The sequence below is a fragment of the Symsagittifera roscoffensis genome, chromosome 5 (genome assembly GCF_963678635.1).
Source record: "Symsagittifera roscoffensis chromosome 5, txSymRosc1.1, whole genome shotgun sequence".
NCBI lineage: Eukaryota > Metazoa > Xenacoelomorpha > Acoela > Convolutidae > Symsagittifera > Symsagittifera roscoffensis.
Genome location: NC_087066.1, coordinates 7,256,694 through 7,275,601, shown reverse-complemented (window position 1 = coordinate 7,275,601; position 18,908 = coordinate 7,256,694). Strand labels below are relative to the sequence as shown.

Sequence of the window (18,908 nt, the reverse complement as noted above, 5' to 3'; positions counted from 1 at the left end):
ACCAACAGGAACAACTCACCCAAATATCAACCGACCTCCCCCTCATCAACATGCAGTCCATCAACATGCAGCACATCAACATGCAGCACATCAGAACCAGCCGACTTATTTTCCGATTCCGACCAACCTTGGAACAGCACCGACAGACCACAACCATCATCAAACGATCTCGAAGACATTCAGGAAATCAGTGCCCATTGTCAAACCATTCATATTCGACGGAGAACCTGAACAATGGTTAGATTGGATAGGACTGTTCAACGCAACCATCAACAGCACCGACATGACAAACTCGGAAACGATGACACATCTGCAGAAACTTGTATCCGGAGATGCCAAATCTCTCATTTGAGGATATGGATGCAATGGAGCAATGTATGACGCAGCCCTTCAGCGACTGGAAAACGACTTTGGTAACCCGACGAAGATAGTTACATCCTTCCTTCGACGACTCGACGCCATCAGCGGCCCCAATCTACGACATACCAGAAGCTACAAGGACCTCGCCAACTTCTTACAGACAATACATTCACGACACTTGGATTCCAGCACGATCTACACTCTACGACAAATGTCCAAACAGTTTTGTCAAAACTGCCTACCCCTTGCCGACTAGAATGGAATAGATACAATCTGCAATGCAACATCAGACAACCATCACTCATCGACCTCACCAATTGGTTCAACATCTACGCTGAAGCATGCAGCGATTTGCCGAGCAACAACAACAACACCAAAAACAGCAGCAGCAGCAGCAGCAGCAACAACTACAACAGCAGCAACACTCAAGGATCATCATCCAACGGTCACACCCACCAACATGGACCATCGGATCACCGCGCCAATCAGAACAACCGGAAGCAGCAACTCAGCCAGCAGCAACATAAATCTGGACAAAAGGATCAACGACGAGATTTTTGCCCGGAGAAACGCAATTGCCAGTACCTTGGAAAATGCCAACACTTCATCGCAATGAACCCAAAGGACAGATTACAGCATGCCAGGGACCTACAACTATGTTTCAACTGCCTCAGCCCCCACAAGTTCGCCGACTGTCAATCAACGCAAACCTGCCGGACGGATGGATGCAGTAAGAAACACCACACACTTCTGCACAACAGCAGCACCTACAACTCGACGACACAGAGGGAGACAGCCAACCGGAACTCCAGACAACATGACGACACCACCAACTGCAGCACCAGCATAAGCAGAAGGAAATCGACTCGCCACATTCCGACCCTGCCAATAACGATCTCTCATGGCAAACATAGAGTTCATGCCTACGCAATGCTTGATTGTGGAAGCAAACTGACATTGCTTAAATCATCAATCGCCCTCCAACTCAAACCAGATCTGCAATTGGACGACGCCATCCAGCTAAACCAAGCACTGACATCATCAGACACAGCTTCTACAAAGATGACGATCTCGATTGGACCCTACAACCAGCAAAAGCAGCCATTTCAACTAAATGACATCGACGTCATAATGGATTGGAACCTTTCCCAATTCAACCCTGAACTCGTCAACTCCATCTGCCGAAGGAACGAGCCACTTCAACACATTCGGATAGCCACACTGCCGTCGAAAGAAATCGGAATCATCATTGGATGCGATTTCGCCGAACTCGTGACACCTTCAGAAGTAATCCATTCAAAACAAAATGTGCCTATTGGATGGAAAACGCCACTTGGATGGTCTCTCTGTGGACGAGACAATGCAGCGACACCCAACGACATCAACACAATCAACTTCACGACAGACGATACACTGTTTCGCCACGTAGCTGAATGGATGAAAATGGACGCCGAAGGGATTTTAACTGACCAACACAGCCTCTCAACAGACGACAAGGAAGCTCTCCGCATCTTGGAATCTTCAACAACCCGCTTGCCCAATGGACACTACGAAATTGGAATGCTTTGGAAACGTGGACAACAACTGCCAAACAATAGATGGCTTGCCAAGAAGCAGCTCGACAGCCTTCTCCAACGACTAAAGAGAAACACCTAGATGGCACAGAAATATCAGGAGACCATCGACACCGACTTGCAGAAAGGTTTCATAGTCAAAGTTGATGATTCCCATGAAGACTCAACAGGAAAATGGCAACTTCCTCATCATCCAGTGACAAACATCAATAAACCTGGCAAGGTACGCCGAGTCCTTAATGCATCGAGCATCTACAAAGGAGTATCACTCAACAGCAACCTACTAACTGGACCAGACCTCCTCACAAACCTTACTGGAATCGTTATGCGATTTCGCGAGGACCAAATCGCTATTTCTGCCGACATAGAAGCAATGTTCATGCAGGTCTTCGTGAGCCCAGAGGACCAGCCGTATTTGCGATTTCTGTGGAAGGACAACACGGGCCAACCCGCAACCTTCCAATACACCCGCCACATCTTCGGAGCTACCGACTCACCATGTGTTGCCTGCTACGCAACTCGACAATGTGCGAAGGACAATGCCGACAAGTATCCAGCCTTGGAGCAAATCACAAAACGCAACATATACATAGACGACCTATACAAAGCCGTTTCAACACCGACGGAAGCGACCCAGTTAATGAACGACCTTCAAAAGATGTTCAGCCTTGGAGGTTTTAACCTCACAAAATGGACCTCAAACTCTCAACAATTCCTCACAACAGTTAACGAGAACCACTTGGAAAACAGCGACAGCCTCACCAAGAAGGAACGACCCCTCGAAAGAGTTCTTGGAGTGAAATGGAAACCAGACACGGACGTCTTTCTTGTGGAAGCAAAGAAGTTTCACGCCATTGACAAGAAGGACTTAACGCAGCGCAAACTATTGAAGTTTGGTTCTCCAATCTTTGACCCGCTTGGAATTACGATTCCACTGACAATTCGACTACGACAATCACTTCAACTTGCCTGGAGTAATGGACCTCAATGGGACAAACCTCTAAACATGGAGCACTTAACAGACCTCAACGATTGGATAGACAGCGAAGCCAATTCAACGACATCTGCCTGCCCCGGACTTACTTCAAACCAGAAACGAAGATACTGGAAACCCAACTCCATGTATTCAGCGACGCCTCCGAACTTGCCTTAGCATCAGTTGCTTACCTCAGAATCAGATACGACGACGACACAACGGAACTCAAGTTCGTCATTGGAAAAGCCCGAGTAGCACCCATCAGCAGAATGACAATTCCAAATCTCGAGCTTCAAGCCGCCACTAACGGAGCTAAACTGTCTCGTTTCATCAAAGAACAACATGACATACGAATCGACAGTACGACACTATGGACAGATAGTACAACAGTTCTTCATTGGATAAACTCGCCGAATCAACGACGCCGGATCTTCATTGCCAACCGCCTGAATTTCATCATGGACTCAACATCTCCACTGGACTGGAGATACGTGCCCAGCAAAGACAACCCTGCAGACGACGGAACACGTGGTTACAAAGCATGTGACATGACTACCGATTCACGATGGAGCAAAGGACCAGACTTCTTGTTAAGACCATCATCAGATTGGCCTAATCACCCGCCACCGCCAACACAACCTACAGCCGATATTCATCTGACAGACAACGACCCACAACCGCCAACATCAGTAATCGACTTCAACCGATTTAGCACTTGGACAAGAGCACTCAGAGTTACTTCATATGTTCTTCTCTTCGCAGAAAACATCAAAAGGAAGACACGCCAGAGCCTCTCACTTCAACACCTCACCTTAGGATTCGCATGGATCAATAAACACTCACAGAATCAATCATTCCCCAAGGAAATAGCATGCCTGACAAAGAAATCTGACATTCCACCCCGCAGCCCTCTGCAAACTCTTTGCCCCTTCATCGACGATCACGGATACTTACGTGCCAAAGGACGACTACAGAAAGCCCCGTTTCTACTTTGCAGTCGACATCCAGTCATTCTGAACGCAGAAAACTACCCAATACAACTCTTCATGAAGCAAACACACGAAATAAATTCCCATTGTGGAATGGAACACACCCGAAGCATTCTTCAGCAGGACTTTTGGATCATAAGATCACGCAAGCATCTGAAGAAAACTATTCGACAATGCATACCTTGCTGACGCCTTCGACAGGAACCAGTGAAGCCTCTGATGGCAGATCTACCCCTACAACGACTCCCTTTATCGGAAAACAGTTACCCCTTCTACTCAACAGGAATTGACTTCTTTGGACCCTTTGCCACGCGGAACAACGACGAGTACAGTAAGCAATACGTTCTCTTCTTCACCTGCCTCGTCACGCGAGCAGTTCATTCAGAAATATGCCAGCAAATTGACACAAACTCAACTCTACAAGCCATACGCCGTTTCATCGCTAGACGCGGTAAACCCAGGATCATCTTCTCTGACAACGGAAAAGCCTTCGTTGCAGCTGACAAGGAATTACAGGAAAGCCTTTCTGAGATTCAACACAGCAACGACTTCAACAATCAATGCCAATTACTTGGAATAACCTGGAAATTCAACCCACCTGCAGCTCCTCATTTTGGTGGATCATGGGAACGCCTCATAAAAACATTTAAGATTGCCTTCTACAAAGTCATTGGAACACGGGCACTGGACGACGAAACTCTGTCAACCTTCACGTGCGAGGTTGAAGCTATGATGAATTCTCGCCCGCTAACCCACGTCTCATCAGACCCAACCGACGACGAGCCCCTTACACCCAATCACCTTCTACTAGGACGACCAACAAATAATTTGCCTCCCGGATTGTTTCTCCCTCGCCACACAACGGACAAGAAAACTTGGAAACAAGCTCAAGCCTTGAGTCAACAGTTCTGGAACAGATACCTCAAAGACTACTTGCCAACCTTGACGACCCGAACGAAATGGACAAAGCAAGTGGAAAATCTTCAGCAAGGAGACCTTGTATGGATACTGGAAGACCTAACGCCTCGAGGTCTTTGGCCCCTGGGACGGGTACTTCGTACTTTCCCAGGTGCAGACGGAATCGTTCGCTCCTGCGAAATTAAAACTAGCAGCGGGATTCTACACCGACCAGCAGTCAAACTCTCGCGAGTATTGGACCACAGTAACAACTAGATGACCAACATGATCAACGACAGCTAACAACTAGATGACCATTACAATCAACGACGACGTACCATCAGCTTCAACGAACAATTTTCTAATTTGCAACCTGCAAATGGGCCCGGCTATGTCTATAACATTTGAACTTTATTCATTGCCGAACCTAATTTTGCCACATTTTCGACATGAATATGCCGCCAAATTAGTAAAAAAGACTCAAAACTCAATAATCAAAAGAAATCATTTAAAAAAAAAAGAAACAACTAAACTACGATTTGAAATTGGAATCTTAATCACCCAAAAAGTATTGCCATTGTCAGTCAACTTCTGTAAACCTCAGGAGTCAAAACTGTTTTTTTTCTTTCGACTGGCCTAGAATCACGAGCTACGAAAAAACGCCCTCTTTAGAGTAACCAGAAGCCAGATATGGCAATTAGCCGGGTCGCCCATTGGCCGAACCGCAGCCTCAAAATGGGTCAATGGGCCGCAATGGGCTGATTGTTTTTTTAGACTACTAAATACTTGAATACAAGTTTTTAATTTTAGGCCACAGATGTCGATGTGCTGCACTTCTGGAATTGTCGCGCGAAAAGGTATGGATATTGTCATACACCAGTTTATGAGCAATTTATATTCCTTAATACGGATGTATTGACAAACAGAATCACGTAACGTAAAACAACAGTTTGGTAAACAATTAACTTTTCTTCTAAAGGCCATTACTTTTACCTATGTGCACCACAACTATGAAGATCATACGACCAGTATAAATCATAATATAATACGTAGGATGTTTGCCATTATCCGGCGGGATGATAGAGATACATGCAAGTTCCCGTCAGTCTAAGAAACACTATTCAGAATTAGTCTCGCGGTATCTGAGCGACCCGCCAACCTCCAGCCGGCTAACGTGGAAGACGTCGAGGTGCTTTCGATGTCCAACAGAGCCGGCCTTTACTACTGAACTCAGCAGTTAAAAAACCTTCATATGTTCTGTTATTTGTTATGTCATACTTTATATGTACTTTCCATGTACCACTCATAGCAATGAACTGTAATTTATAAACTAAATGTGACTTTATGATGTTTTGTGATATGTTACTATGATGATAAGATTTCGCTTTGCTTATAAATTACGTATTTTCCTTATGAACCATGTTTTAGCCGTTTATTAGCCACCGGGCCGAGAAATTTCGGTTCATTGCCATGTCTGTCAGAAGCTCGCTTTGGTATCACAAAATCTTTGATCAACCTAGGCATCCAATAAAGCTCCCTTTCTGGTAGAAGTACTCGTGTCATTGAAGAGAATTTAGGCATGTTCACAACGGTCTTAAAATACGTGTTAGCTGAGACAATCAGAAAATATGATCTTGGATGATCCTGGCTTCTCTTTGCTCATTCTTTAAGTGACGGTTTAGACGAAAACAGAATTCAATATCGTGTACTTTTTATTTCATCACATTGATGTTCAAGATGTCTGGATAAATGCAAGAGCTGTTAACTGTTCAATTGGTGTTTTCATTCAACTTCAATCGGTTTTATATCAGCTCGTACTTGTCGCTATGCTTGTTGCAGCTAAATTCGAAATTAAATTTAAAAAAAAAACGAAAAATTGCATGCTAATTATTTCATCGTGTGGAAAACAAGACGCGAATTTATGATTCAAATTTAACATGAAATTAACGGCTTCCGCGACTCTTTTTTGTCATCTTAAGTTTTGCATTGCTTTTGATTCCATGTTGAATCAAAATGTGACTGGAATGGGAATGAAAAAAGCTTTGATGACTAGAAAGCATTCTTTATTGAATTTTACGGTGTCAACTGTTTTCAAAGTATTGAAAAACATTGGTACGTTTTTTGGGATGTTTGCTTTTTTATTGATCAAATGATTTATGCAAACATTTGGAAAACGCAGTTGGAGGTATTTTTAATCTATCCAGTGAACATTATCGAATAAATGCTTATCGAATAACGCCAGAACAAGACCGTTCGTATATCAGTGCAAAACCCTTAATATTGCGAGTGCATTTAAAGGCCAATTTTTTTACGCAAAATTGACCAAACTATGTACTAATACTAACAAGACTGCTCGTATCAGTGCGAAGCCCTGAATGTTCCGATTGCCTTTTAAGGTTTATTGAGCAGCAGTAATAGATAAAAAAACTTAAATGAAATAAAATAATGAAATTTTTTTTTCTAAAATTTAAAATTTTTTTTGAAAATCATCCCCCCACACGCCATATAAAGTACAAAAAGATAGATTTTGTTCCTTGTAACAAATCAATTAGGGCAAATAAGCTTCGTTCAACCAATTTGGAACGATTTATAAGACGGATTAAATCTCGCTTACGCGTTAATAGCGCGAATTATATTGCGCGTTAATTGTCCCAAATTGGTCAAAATGGCCAAAATGGCAATCTTTAAACCCTCATAACTTTACGAAAAATGATCACAGGTGAAATATCTTTTCAAATTTAAGCTCAGGACAACAATACCTTTTGAATGATATCAAAAAAATTCCGTCAAAAATGGCTAGTTAAAAAGTCGAAATTTGTCTGAAGAAAAAAACCGCACCCCGAGCACAAATATTCCGTTACTTTCGTATCGAAAGTCGGAACAATAATAAAACTGAATGGTTTGCCTCATTTCAATTATGATTAAACGCGATTTAAGAACGCAAAATATCTCGCGTTAATTATCCCAAATTGGCCAAACTAGCAATTTTCAAATCCAAACAACTTCACAAAAATTGACCACAGGTATTTGTCAAATATTTGAGCTCCGGATAACAATATCCTTTAGAGGGTATAAAAAATTGCCATCAAGTTGATTAGTTAAAAAGTCGAAAACTGACTGAACAAAAAAATCGAACCGAGCATAAAAATTCCATTTTTTGTTCGAAAGTTGGAACGAATAATCCGTTTACTTGCAATGCACTGAAATGGGAAAAAATACACATTCCTTCCTTGCTGTTGCAATAAAATATTTTGATGTAGACGGTTGTCGCCTGGTCTCATTTGTTGGAATATCTGAAGAAACCTTGTTGGTCCGAAAAAAAAAGAGGAAAATATATGCTTGGGTGTTTTTTGATTCAGACCAATTTTTAAACGAGTGTTTGCTCATTTGGAGGATTGATCCCTGGTACTGCGTGTACCTATCCGGGTGTGCACACCAGCATATAAACATGAGGTTTGTCGACCGGATCTGCTCGTTTTTTTACTTCAAAATTGTTCAAATTGAAATGAGACAAGCTAATTGGTCGTTTTAATTCCATACATGACCCTAACTTTAACACTTAAAATTTGATGTTACCAGCCTGAAATTCGAAGTTAGTCAATATTTAGTTCAACGAAAACTGTTCGGAACTAGTTAAAGGGCAGTCCGAACAGTCAGGCCTTTGCCCTGATACGAGCAGTCTTTTTGCATATCCTTTCTCCTCATGCATAAAAACTACATTTGACATTTCAAAAAATTTTCTGCTTTTTTAACGATTAGACTGCATTTAAGCGATAGAATTTTCAAACGAGATATCGATAGGATAAAAACAAAATATGGAAAACAATCAAAACTTCATGAAATTGAAATTACTAAAAACAAGTTATACCCTCTTTTCATTTTATTTTTGAAATTGGACAGGCACATTGTCTATCTAAGTCAAGCACTTGAAACAAATCAAGCCCTCAAACTGGGAAGAACAATCACAAATCAATCCAATGAAATGCCAGAAAAGAATAAGAACACCTTGCAAAGAAAACACATACCAAACATTAAGTAAGGGAAGTGTCAATTCACTCAAAAACGCTGGTTTTATAAAAATTCCAATATTTTTGATTTCAGTAAATAATGAACATAGTTTTAGAGCTAATTGGATTTCAAAAGTTTTTAGAATTCTGGAAAACCTTTTGTTTAAATCCTTTTTTTAATCTGGAAGTCTATCACGTCTTTTCTGCCTTCGCGTCACTTGCAGAAAAGAAATCAAAAGACAAAATAGGGTAAGGATAGTAGTAGTTGCTGTGCAAGTGCAAGTTTCGACAACAAAAATGAGGGGAAAAACATTTTTTTGGTTAGTTTGGCTATTACCGAATCTGAACGAGAACCAGAAAAAAATGAGAGCATTCAACAATAATAAAAGTCATATTTCCGAATCAACTTGAAGTACCGTCGGCACACACACACACACACACACACACACACTGATTGTTTCACTCGCTGCGTCGCTGTTATTATATTTTTCTAGATTTAGTGCAGCATCCAAAATCAATTGTTTGGGAAAAACAAGTAACAAACTATTTTGTTTTGGTCAACGAACACTCCTTGAATTCTGCAAATGGTTCATGAGTTGTGACAAATTTCTTGCACCAGAAACTATTGAATTTTTTCCTGCTTGCTTATTCACTTTCGATTCTTGAACGTAGTAAATTTGAGCGTGAACAAGTTATAAGACTTCCTGAAAAAATATCAAGACCTATATAAGTGAAAATCACTTCGCTCTTTTATACTTAAAAACATGTGGTGAAAGTGTGAATTGTCCTTTCTGCGAATTAGAACAATAAGCGAATATGTACTATATCAGTAATCTAACTAACCCTAACTAACATCTAACTAAGCTACGCAAATAATCTATCTAAGTATGCAACAATCAAGTTAGTGGAGCATAAGGGTTCAACGAAACTGTCAAAGTTACAATAAACCTAAATCTGCTGCTATTGATCGGATCGACATTGCATTGTAATATTCCAATATAAGTTTTGCATTTTGTTTAAATTTACAGTTTTTTTTTCAAACAAGTTTTTAAAATCAATCGATTCATTCAAATGTCTATCCAATAAATTGCGATTCACTCAATTATAGCTCCTTTTACAAATAAACAGATCCGCATGTTAAAGTTTCGAATTAATATCATGATTCTGCTCAGATTATGATCTAATCGATAATCAGATTCTACAGACACTACCTGGAAAATATATCTTGTTCAAATCAGGAATTGAACAGAGTTCTCCTTCGAAAACAACTACTTGTTTTGTAATAGACACAAGAACATGTCTGGCAAAACTTTGATTAAGTTCGGGTTATGTGGTGAACTCTGTTCAATGCACAGTACAACCATAAAACAATATGTAATTATATCTAATCATCTATATCGATAAGGCACTACACAATTTAAAATTATTAATCACATCGTGCTCTAAGAGCACAACCATAATCAGACTGTAAAACAGGGGAGCAAGTTCAGTTTAATATTCACCAGTAAATATTGACTAAATCTTCCTAACGAGTTCAAAAGCCAAAATGCTGTTTTTCCATGCTTCCAAAAACAATCAGGGAGTGAAAAGTCGCTTAAGAGACTATATCCTTACACCAATTGATCATTTTACAGAACAGCTTACAGCAAGCTCGCAAAAATTTCGATTATTTTTGTTGGATGCTTTTGATTTTTGAACTTGAGCATACATTACTTCCACTACTTGGACAAATATTACCCTCTATTTTTCTAATAGTTTGCGGCCATTGACATATCGAAATCAAATTGCTGGTCGTCCATGGCACTACTGATAGGTACATTTGGATTGCATCCGAGCGAATTCTGGGACACATCTGGCAAGCAATTATTCCTGTAATTTCTGCCCTCATGCAGGTCCATGAAACTTTGCGATCCATTGTTACTTGCAGTTTGAACTATCTCATTTGGGTCGAAGGCCAAAGGTGCGCTTGGAACATCTGGAGAGAAGTCCAGATCCATCACTACGTTGCACAAATTTATTTCCTCCGCTGACAACTCTTCGCTAAGACAATTCGAAACTCCTAAGTTAGTTGGTTTGACATCCACTAGGGGCGAAGGTAGCTGATCAGGGCAAGATTTTGTCATTGCCCGACCAGTGGAATGTTTGAACGGAGCACGTTGCTGGTTTCTTGAGTTTTCCGGAGATACCGAAGACTTCCCTGCTTCTGAATGCTGCCTTTCTTGACCTTGACAGAACTCGCTCGTAGCTGGAGCCGGTGTCAGTGGCTCTGATTTTACATTCGAATGATTTCCTGATATTCTAACAGAGTGACTTCCCGTTGATATTCGCATGTTCTGAGGAACTACTGCTCTTACCGGCACATGCGAAGAGTGTTGTCTTGATGGGGTCATGACGATAGATGGAACATTTCTCAACTTGTGATCTGATTGGTTGAAACAATGGGTAGACTGGGACGAAGACTGAGGGTGAAAGTAGGAGGGTAATAGAGATGGCCCATTGCTAGTTTGGGTGCTCAGCAAGTTGACAAGTTCAGAATTAGTATCTGAAGCTGCTTGATCTGTAGTGCCTCGGGGACCTGTTACCGTCGGGATCCTTGACATCGATGGACTTTTCGCGGCTACCAGGGGACTCAAATAAGGCCCCTGAGAAGCTGATTTTTCGAACGCATTTGACGAGTTCGAACGTGGGGAAATGGGCAACGGAGGTGTGCTGCTGGCAGTTTGAGGTTGGTTATTAGAAAGGGAGTTAAGAAGCTGTCCGTTGTTGATGACTGACAAGCCTCCAAAGAGCCGTCCGGAGGCGACCGCTTGCATTGATATTTCCTGGTCTGAAGAGGGCTTTGGATAGGAGACTCCTGCTCTTTGACAATTACACTCCAGTTCCTAAGCGATTACATAGAAGTTTTTAAAAAATAATCCATTAGAAAATTGGAGAAAAAAAAATCATATTCAACGTAAATTACCTTGAAAGTATAACTCTCTATGTTTCTACTCACATTGATTCGGCTGAGGAGGCACTGTGCGACCTTGTCGAAGTCTTGGAGTTTGGATCCCATCAACTTGTACTCCTCCTCTAGCTGTCTAGCTTCCCGCACGTACTCACAGGCACTCTTCAGGATGTTGCCCTTGTTGATCTTCATCTCCCTACCACCAACACTAGTCATTCTAGTGTATTTCACCACATGGTCATAATTCATTCAAACATCATCTTCATTTTTGGAGGAAAAATATTTAGCGGCAGAGCTGTAAGCTTTAAAAATCATTGTACTCTCGCATAAATTACTATCGAATAAATTTTCCGTATTAACCAAAAACCTTCCTTCTTATGCAAAGGTGTCAATTTTCTCCATCCTTGTCTCCGTACCCAAAATGACAAAATAGGATTCATGACTAAGAGAAGCTTTCTGTCACACTAATTTCATGGGACCAAGTGGACAATTTCCCCCTTAGTCAAATCAATGAAGAGATCGTTCACTTGGTTAAACGTAATACTTTTCAGCCTATCAGATATGAGCATAGCACTTGCAGGCCTTACTGTTTGAATTTGCCCTTTAATTTTAGGGGGGGGGGGGGAGATTGTTGGGAGGCGATTGTTCACTTGGTCAATTCAGGGGAGAAGATTGTTCACATGGACCATTTCATGTTTTATGCAAGTGTTTATGCAAGTCTGCTTACTCTTTTCGGGGCAATAACAATCCTAATTCCTGGATGCGATCGTTGATGTGATATCTGCGACGTCTCTCAACTTGAAAATCAAACTCAATTTGACAAATTGTGCTCTCAAAACATGTTTTTTGAAGTGAGTGAAGACACAAACCTTTGTTATGATTGTCTTTCTTAATCCGGTCTTTATCTTTTTCTGCTACTGAAATCAATTAACATGAATCACATCGTATGAACTATTAGGAAGCATTCTAGTTCAACTTTTAACCTAGATTATTTGGGTCCAAAATCAGAAAATAAACTTTTTTTACCTGGACCCGGACTGATTTCAGCTAACTCAGCTCGATTTCTTGCCAGATTCTCCGGACAAGAGGTGGAAAACGGAATTGTCGAGTTCGAGCTGTTATTGAAATTAGGGCTAGATATAATCTGTCCTGAACCATCACCAATTTCGATTAGCTGGAACTGGGGGTACTGAAATAGGGGAAACTTGAACTATCCAGATATTTTTCTTTTCAAAATGTCTTAAGTAGAGTCAAACCTGTGATAAGTCAATTGTTGGGTTAATGCGGTCCAGGGTATCTTCGTCATCGTCCACTTCTGGCGTCGCAGTTGCATTGCCACCATCTTCCATGCAATCGGAGTCCGCAAAAAGCGAGTCATTATCCTACAAAAACACCATCTCTCACTTTTTGAAAAACACCGTCATTTAATAAGTTAAGAAAGAACATAGAGTACGAAAATATTCAGTTAACTTATCGAAACAGAAACAAAACTGACTTATTTTTTGAAAAAACTTCAACTTGCGAAATTTAAAGGACAAATTTATGCCCTCAGAGCTCTTCGAATTTCTAGAGCAATTTATGTTTGACCCTTTTTGATAAAATTAACCCTATTTGAGAAAGCTGGAACAAAAGATGAAGTTTCTTTTGCTGGGAAATCTGATAATTAATTTCCATTTACGAAATTAGAAGTCGATCACGTTTTTTGTGACCTTTACACTTTTGCAGTTTGACATAGAAGTTTGCCTTCCTTTAAACAAAAGAAATGAACTGAACTTAAGTCAAACCGCGAAAAGTAAACCAGAAAAAAGCAAAAAAAAAAATCATCAAGACATATATAAGAGCCTTCACTACGTTCATCGACTCAAAACTAAAAGACAAAAATAAAAAGACAGACCTCTGAGCTTTGATATGAGCCAGCAAGTTGTATATTATTGAACAAAGACGGTGGGAGAGATGGACTGATTTGGGATTGCTGTGGAATGGACTGTAATGGCACTTTATGGCCAATTTTGGTGTAACGCCTGCTGTCCAGTGATCCATAGTTAACAGTGTTGTTTGGCGCTGAATGAGCGGCAGCATTTTCCAAGTTTAGACGAGCTGTATTCAAAGAAAAGCCAGGCTGTGCAAACTGGACGCCTTTTTGTTTCGGATTAGGAGAACCAGTGATTGCGATCGGCTGACTTGTTCCATAGGCGTTACCCGAAGGAGAAAGTTGCTGTACAGCGTCGGTTGACTGAGCCTGCGCATATGAACAATTCAACAAATCAAATCATCAACATAAACGAAGCTTTGAGTTCGCAAACGCAAGCCATGAAACGGCAAAAACAAGCTTCAAAATGTGAAACTGATTTAAAAATATACTGAAGCTAGAGGTTCAAGTTTGATATTATTTTTCTTAAAATATACTGATGTCGGAGGTAATGCGGAATTTTCAGATTGTGACAAAAATTGAACAATTAGAAAGTATAGAGGTTATTTTTATCAAAATTACAGATAAAACTCCTTAATTAGAAAAAATCTGCGTTCGATTGAATTCTTAAATTCAGAAATGGCACGGTCCTTGTCGGGAAACTGAACGAAGGCCAAAAATGGGTCAAAATGTCAAATATTTCTTAAGTCCATAGCGGATTCCGGCTCTTTTTCCTTTCCTTTACCTGCAAATTTCTTGAAGTAAACTTATTGATCAAATTTTCCAATTGTTATGAAAATTCTCCATAACCAACATCGTAAAACCTTTCGTTTAACCAAAAAATTGATGCCCGTGTGAGGTGGGGGGAAGCCTGGATTCCTTCTCACAGTTAGAAATAAGCGCTAAGCAGGGGAGTAGAAGAAGAGTGAGCTGATAGTAGGGGGGGGGGAGGTGCGTGCAGTTATGTTTTAAGATAAGGAATAGAATATCCGATCTGCAAGCTATGTATTAAGATAGGGAACAAATTTCCCATGTATTAAGATAGGTCATAGGTTTTGCAATGTATTAAGATATTCCCTATATTAAAACATGGGGGTCTGCCCCATCAGCTCACTCTTCTAATACTCAGGGGATAACCTTCAACTTACTTAACAATTAATGTCAGATTTGGCACCGTAGTTTTCGAGAAAATCAAAAACTTTCCAAAAAAGGTCATTACTTCAAAAGAAATTTTTGACTTCTCGGGGGTAAAGGTTTCAATCGAGAAATCAGAGTGGGTATTTTCTCTGCATCAGCAGCTTTGACCTCATTTTAATGTTTAAAAAAATATTTTCAGACTTCTTAGTTTTATAACTCTTTTCTGCGTAAAATTGAGCAGGGCCGCTAAGCAGACAAAAAAGGCTATGATAAACATATTTGTTCTCATTAACCAACATAGTAAAACCTTTCGTTCAACTAAAAAAATTGATGACCGTGCGAGGCGGGGGAAAAGCCTGGATTCCTTCCCACAATTAGAAATAATCGCTAATCAGCTGATCAGGGGAGGTGGGGTGGGTGCAGACCCTCATGTTCTAAGATAGGGAATAGAACATACTGTCTGCAAGCTATGTATCAAGATAGGGAAAAGATTTCCATTGTATTAAGATAGGTTATAGATTTTGCCATGTATTAAAATATTCCCAATCTTGAAACATTGGGTCTGCACCCACCCACCCCCCCCCCCCCCCTGATCAGCCCACTCTTCTACTACTCAGGGGATAACATTGCAACTCACTTACTTGCAACTTTTTGACTTCTCAAGATACAGTGTTCAATTGAAAAATCAAAGAATTGTCTCAGCATCAGTAGGAATCGTCTCAGCATCAGCAGCTTTGACCTCATTTTATTGTTTTGAAAAATATATTTTCAGAGTTAGTTTTAGAAGGTCTTTTCTGCGTAAAATTGGGCTCAGCTGCTATGCAGAAAAAATTCTTAGCATCTGTTCTTTCGAGTGAACTTTTTATCTCAAACTTGGTATGTAGTCAAACAGTATTGTCTACAAAATCAGCCCATAGCTGCTTATGCAAAGAACTACTTGTTTTTTGATTGAACCCTTGATCTTAGATTTGACAGAATACTTTTCGACAAAAAAAAACATTCGAGTGAACCTTTTATCTCAAATTTGATACGTAGTCTAGTCTAACAGTATTTTCTACAAAACGAGACCATAGCTGCTTATGCAAAAAAAGTTGCTACTACTTGTTTTTTGATTGAACCCTCGATCGTGGATTTGACAGAAAAGTTTTCGACAAAAAAAAAACATTCGAGTGAAACTTTTGTCTCAAATTTGATAGGTAGTCTAGTCTAACAGTATTTTCTACAAAACGAGACCGTAGCTGCACATGCAAAGAAAGTTCCCACTTGTTTTTTGATTGAACCCTTGATTAGATTTGACGGAAAAGTTTGACAGCAAAAGTAAACCAGATGTTAGGCAAAAGTGTCAACAAATAAATCAGCACTTTTATTTGCGACTTATATTGAAAAACGTAAATCATAACATGACGCTACCTACAACATATGCACAGAAATAAGAGTACGACTAATCAGTACGTTTCGATTGGAAACTTAACGCAAAGGCGAAGCTGCTCTTCGCAAACACTAGCGCGCAAAAAAGACAAAAACCGCTCCATAAAGTGAAATAAGAAAAAAAGGTAAAATAAGCCATCAAAATAAAAACTTCTGCTAAGGCGGATTCGATCCAACGACTAGAAGAACAGGATCCCCTGACCTCGCATCTTCACCGCGGACCGTTGACAAGTTACAAAATTTAGCCACAAATAAAGCAGCTATATATGCTAATAAATTGCCAATGCGATGCGGCAAAATTGGCACCAAATACAAATAGACACAACTTTGCAAGTAATACTTTGGAATATAGCAAGCTGGAAGCATCCACACTAATTTTGAATAAAATAAATAGGAAATCATAATACCAAATTGTATAAATTATGCATTTCAAAAAAATTGCGAAATATATTCAGTAGGTAAAATTCTGAAATACAGTTTTTATTATTGTACTATTGTTTGAAACAAACAGTTTTTTCGGTTCATTTGACGAATTAAAATTGCTTCAACTATAATTACTTATTACTAACCGAGTGTCAAAGCACATGCTATCAAAAGGGCGTTAAAGCACCCCAAAAAGGCAAAATTATTTGCGACTTAGGTTGGAAAAAGAAGGAAACTTCTGTCTCACTCAGCATGCTCGCTAGTGTTTCATTTCAGAAAAATTAATAAACCAACAATAAAACTTCGCGGAAAAATTTTTTAGGCAAATTGTGATCGAGATGTCAGGCGAAAACTCAGGGGTCCCTAATGAAAAATAAATTGTCCCATTATTTAACAACATAAAATTGTTCACAAATAATTAGTTGGAAACAAAATCGGAGATGAGCCTTCAAAATTCTTTCAGTTTGACCAGTTTAGGTTTCATGTGGTTAAAAATAAGATGCAGTCACCCCTCTATTGTAATTACGCCGAATTCTGATCTGAATACTAGAAGGACGTGCCGCACCGGGTGAAAAATTCCATATGAATTCTATTTCAAAATGGCTTCTCTCACTATTTTTGCCGCATTTATTCAGCTGGAAAATAAACACAATTATTATAATGCGAGACTAGGCGGAGTTCCCTGAAAACTAAACTGGGTGAATTGTTAACGACCCATGAATTTTGTGGATTGAGCTAAATTGACCACAATTCCCAGAACTTATAGTATAATCATGTAGTAGAATGCATTAAAAAGAACAGCGTACCAAAATGAACTGATTCGGCGGTTTTGGCCGGATAGCAATCGGTAACGCTCTTTCTTTCTGCATTTAATCAATTTTGTCACATCTCACCCAATCTGAAATCATTGAGTACTAGAATCATTAGGTTGTTGTTCTTGCAGGGTGGTGCGTATTCATAGGTTCTAAAATAAAAAATCAGTCCCATAGGTTCCAAAATAAAAAAGCAGTCGCATAAGTTCCAAATCTTTTCAATTGGTCAAAAGACTAAATTAGCCGAGTCTCGGTTTAAGGTCGCCGCTTTGCGGCGATAACCTGCTCTAAATTTCGAATAGAGTCCTACCCTTTGGTGGCAAGCTCGCAACACGTTGGCGCGGCTGCGGCGGTCACTATTCTGCAGCTTCAGTTTATGCTGGTTGAACAGTAAACAATCGATCCATAAATTCGTTGGCTCAAATTTAAACCAATCAGAATTCAAGAAGATAAATTTTGGAACTTATGCGACTGATTTTTTTATTTTGGAACCTATGAATATTGGAACCTACGGGAATTCACCTTGCAGGGTATTTACAGCAATGCTATTGGGGATTCTTCGTCCCGATTTCTTCTTAAAACAATGCTCAGCTGTTTCTGCACCCATTGTAACTACAAAAAAATTGCCAAGTGCAGTCGTTCGTTGCTGAAAATCGCTCGTTCCAAAAACTTCCACTTTGTCCATTTTCTCTAATATGCGGTTTCTGAGGCCAGTTAGTTTCTCAAATTCTATATGTGCGCTCATACGCACATATAGAATTTGAGAAACTAACTGGCCTCAGAAACCGCATATTAGAGAAAATGGACAAAGTGGAAGTTTTTGGAACGAGCGATTTTCAGCAACGAACGACTGCACGTGGCAATTTTTTTGTAGTTACAATGGGTGCAGAAACAGCTGAGCATTGAAATTCATATGTCAAATGTGGTATCATACCAAAGCTCTTTTGCTCAGCATTTAGAAACATTTTTAAGTTAATGTCTGAATTGATAAATTTGGCAAAAATTGCTGGCCTCATTTGATTTCTGATGTTTTTTTACCAAGCCTGGATTTTTTGCCGGAGTGCTCGTTAACGGCGCGGAGTGCTCGTTAACGGTTCTGCCGGTCATGATGTTAAAAAGAATAACACCCAGGAGCGCCATAAAAACATCTATGTAACATTCGCCCGGAAGATACATATCGACGGAAGACAAAACTAAGTCTTAAGACGACTGGCTAACGTCTAAACAGAGCTTTGCATGCTTTTCACCGTCTCTACCAAGCCAGTACTTTTCGGTGGTCTTTCTAACATCGGGTCGACAAAAGGTTACTGCTTTCGGCTTCGGTCAAAACACTCAAATTAACTAAATTACATGCAGAAGTAGTGAGCTCATGGCTGGGTCTCAGTATCCCCAGACCACGAGGTCACTCCTAAAAACAGGGCTACTACTTATTATATTACTATTGTTTTT

At 40.0% G+C, this 18,908-nt stretch overlaps 3 protein-coding genes across 5 annotated transcripts in view; 2 read left to right on the top strand and 1 right to left on the bottom strand.

The window, feature by feature from the left end:
* Positions 1 to 2,016: 2,016 nt before the first annotated feature.
* On the top strand, positions 2,017 to 3,087 carry LOC134846583 (uncharacterized). The gene has a single exon (XM_063863967.1). It carries the CDS (start codon positions 2,017 to 2,019, stop codon positions 3,085 to 3,087), a length of 1,071 nt encoding a protein of 356 aa, XP_063720037.1.
* A 92-nt stretch (positions 3,088 to 3,179) lies between these two features.
* LOC134846582 (uncharacterized) lies at positions 3,180 to 4,088 on the top strand. Its single transcript, XM_063863966.1, has one exon. The coding sequence runs from the start codon at positions 3,180 to 3,182 to the stop codon at positions 4,086 to 4,088; it is 909 nt and encodes a 302-aa protein (XP_063720036.1).
* Positions 4,089 to 10,448: 6,360 nt separating this feature from the next.
* LOC134845584 (uncharacterized) overlaps positions 10,449 to 18,908 on the bottom strand; it is a 482,353-nt gene continuing 473,893 nt past the window's right edge. The window contains exons 2-9 of one of the 3 annotated variants that reach the window (XM_063862540.1): positions 17,454 to 17,547; positions 13,645 to 13,989; positions 13,007 to 13,132; positions 12,777 to 12,939; positions 12,620 to 12,667; positions 12,478 to 12,547; positions 11,799 to 11,967; positions 10,449 to 11,685 (exon numbers count right to left, since the gene is read on the bottom strand). In XM_063862540.1, the coding sequence (XP_063718610.1) occupies positions 10,552 to 11,685; positions 11,799 to 11,967; positions 12,478 to 12,547; positions 12,620 to 12,667; positions 12,777 to 12,939; positions 13,007 to 13,132; positions 13,645 to 13,989; positions 17,454 to 17,516 (2,118 nt within the window). In that variant the 5' untranslated portion in view covers positions 17,517 to 17,547 and the 3' untranslated portion in view covers positions 10,449 to 10,551. The remainder of the gene's footprint in view (positions 11,686 to 11,798; positions 11,968 to 12,477; positions 12,548 to 12,619; positions 12,668 to 12,776; positions 12,940 to 13,006; positions 13,133 to 13,644; positions 13,990 to 17,453; positions 17,548 to 18,908) is intronic. The other 2 variants (XM_063862543.1, XM_063862541.1) reach the window with 2 other exon arrangements.

Bases quoted from the DNA above. Each gene is read 5' to 3' on its own strand.
- LOC134846583 (XM_063863967.1), top strand. From the start codon at position 2,017: ATGGCACAGAAATATCAGGAGACCATCGACACCGACTTGCAGAAAGGT.
- LOC134846582 (XM_063863966.1), top strand. From the start codon at position 3,180: ATGACAATTCCAAATCTCGAGCTTCAAGCCGCCACTAACGGAGCTAAA.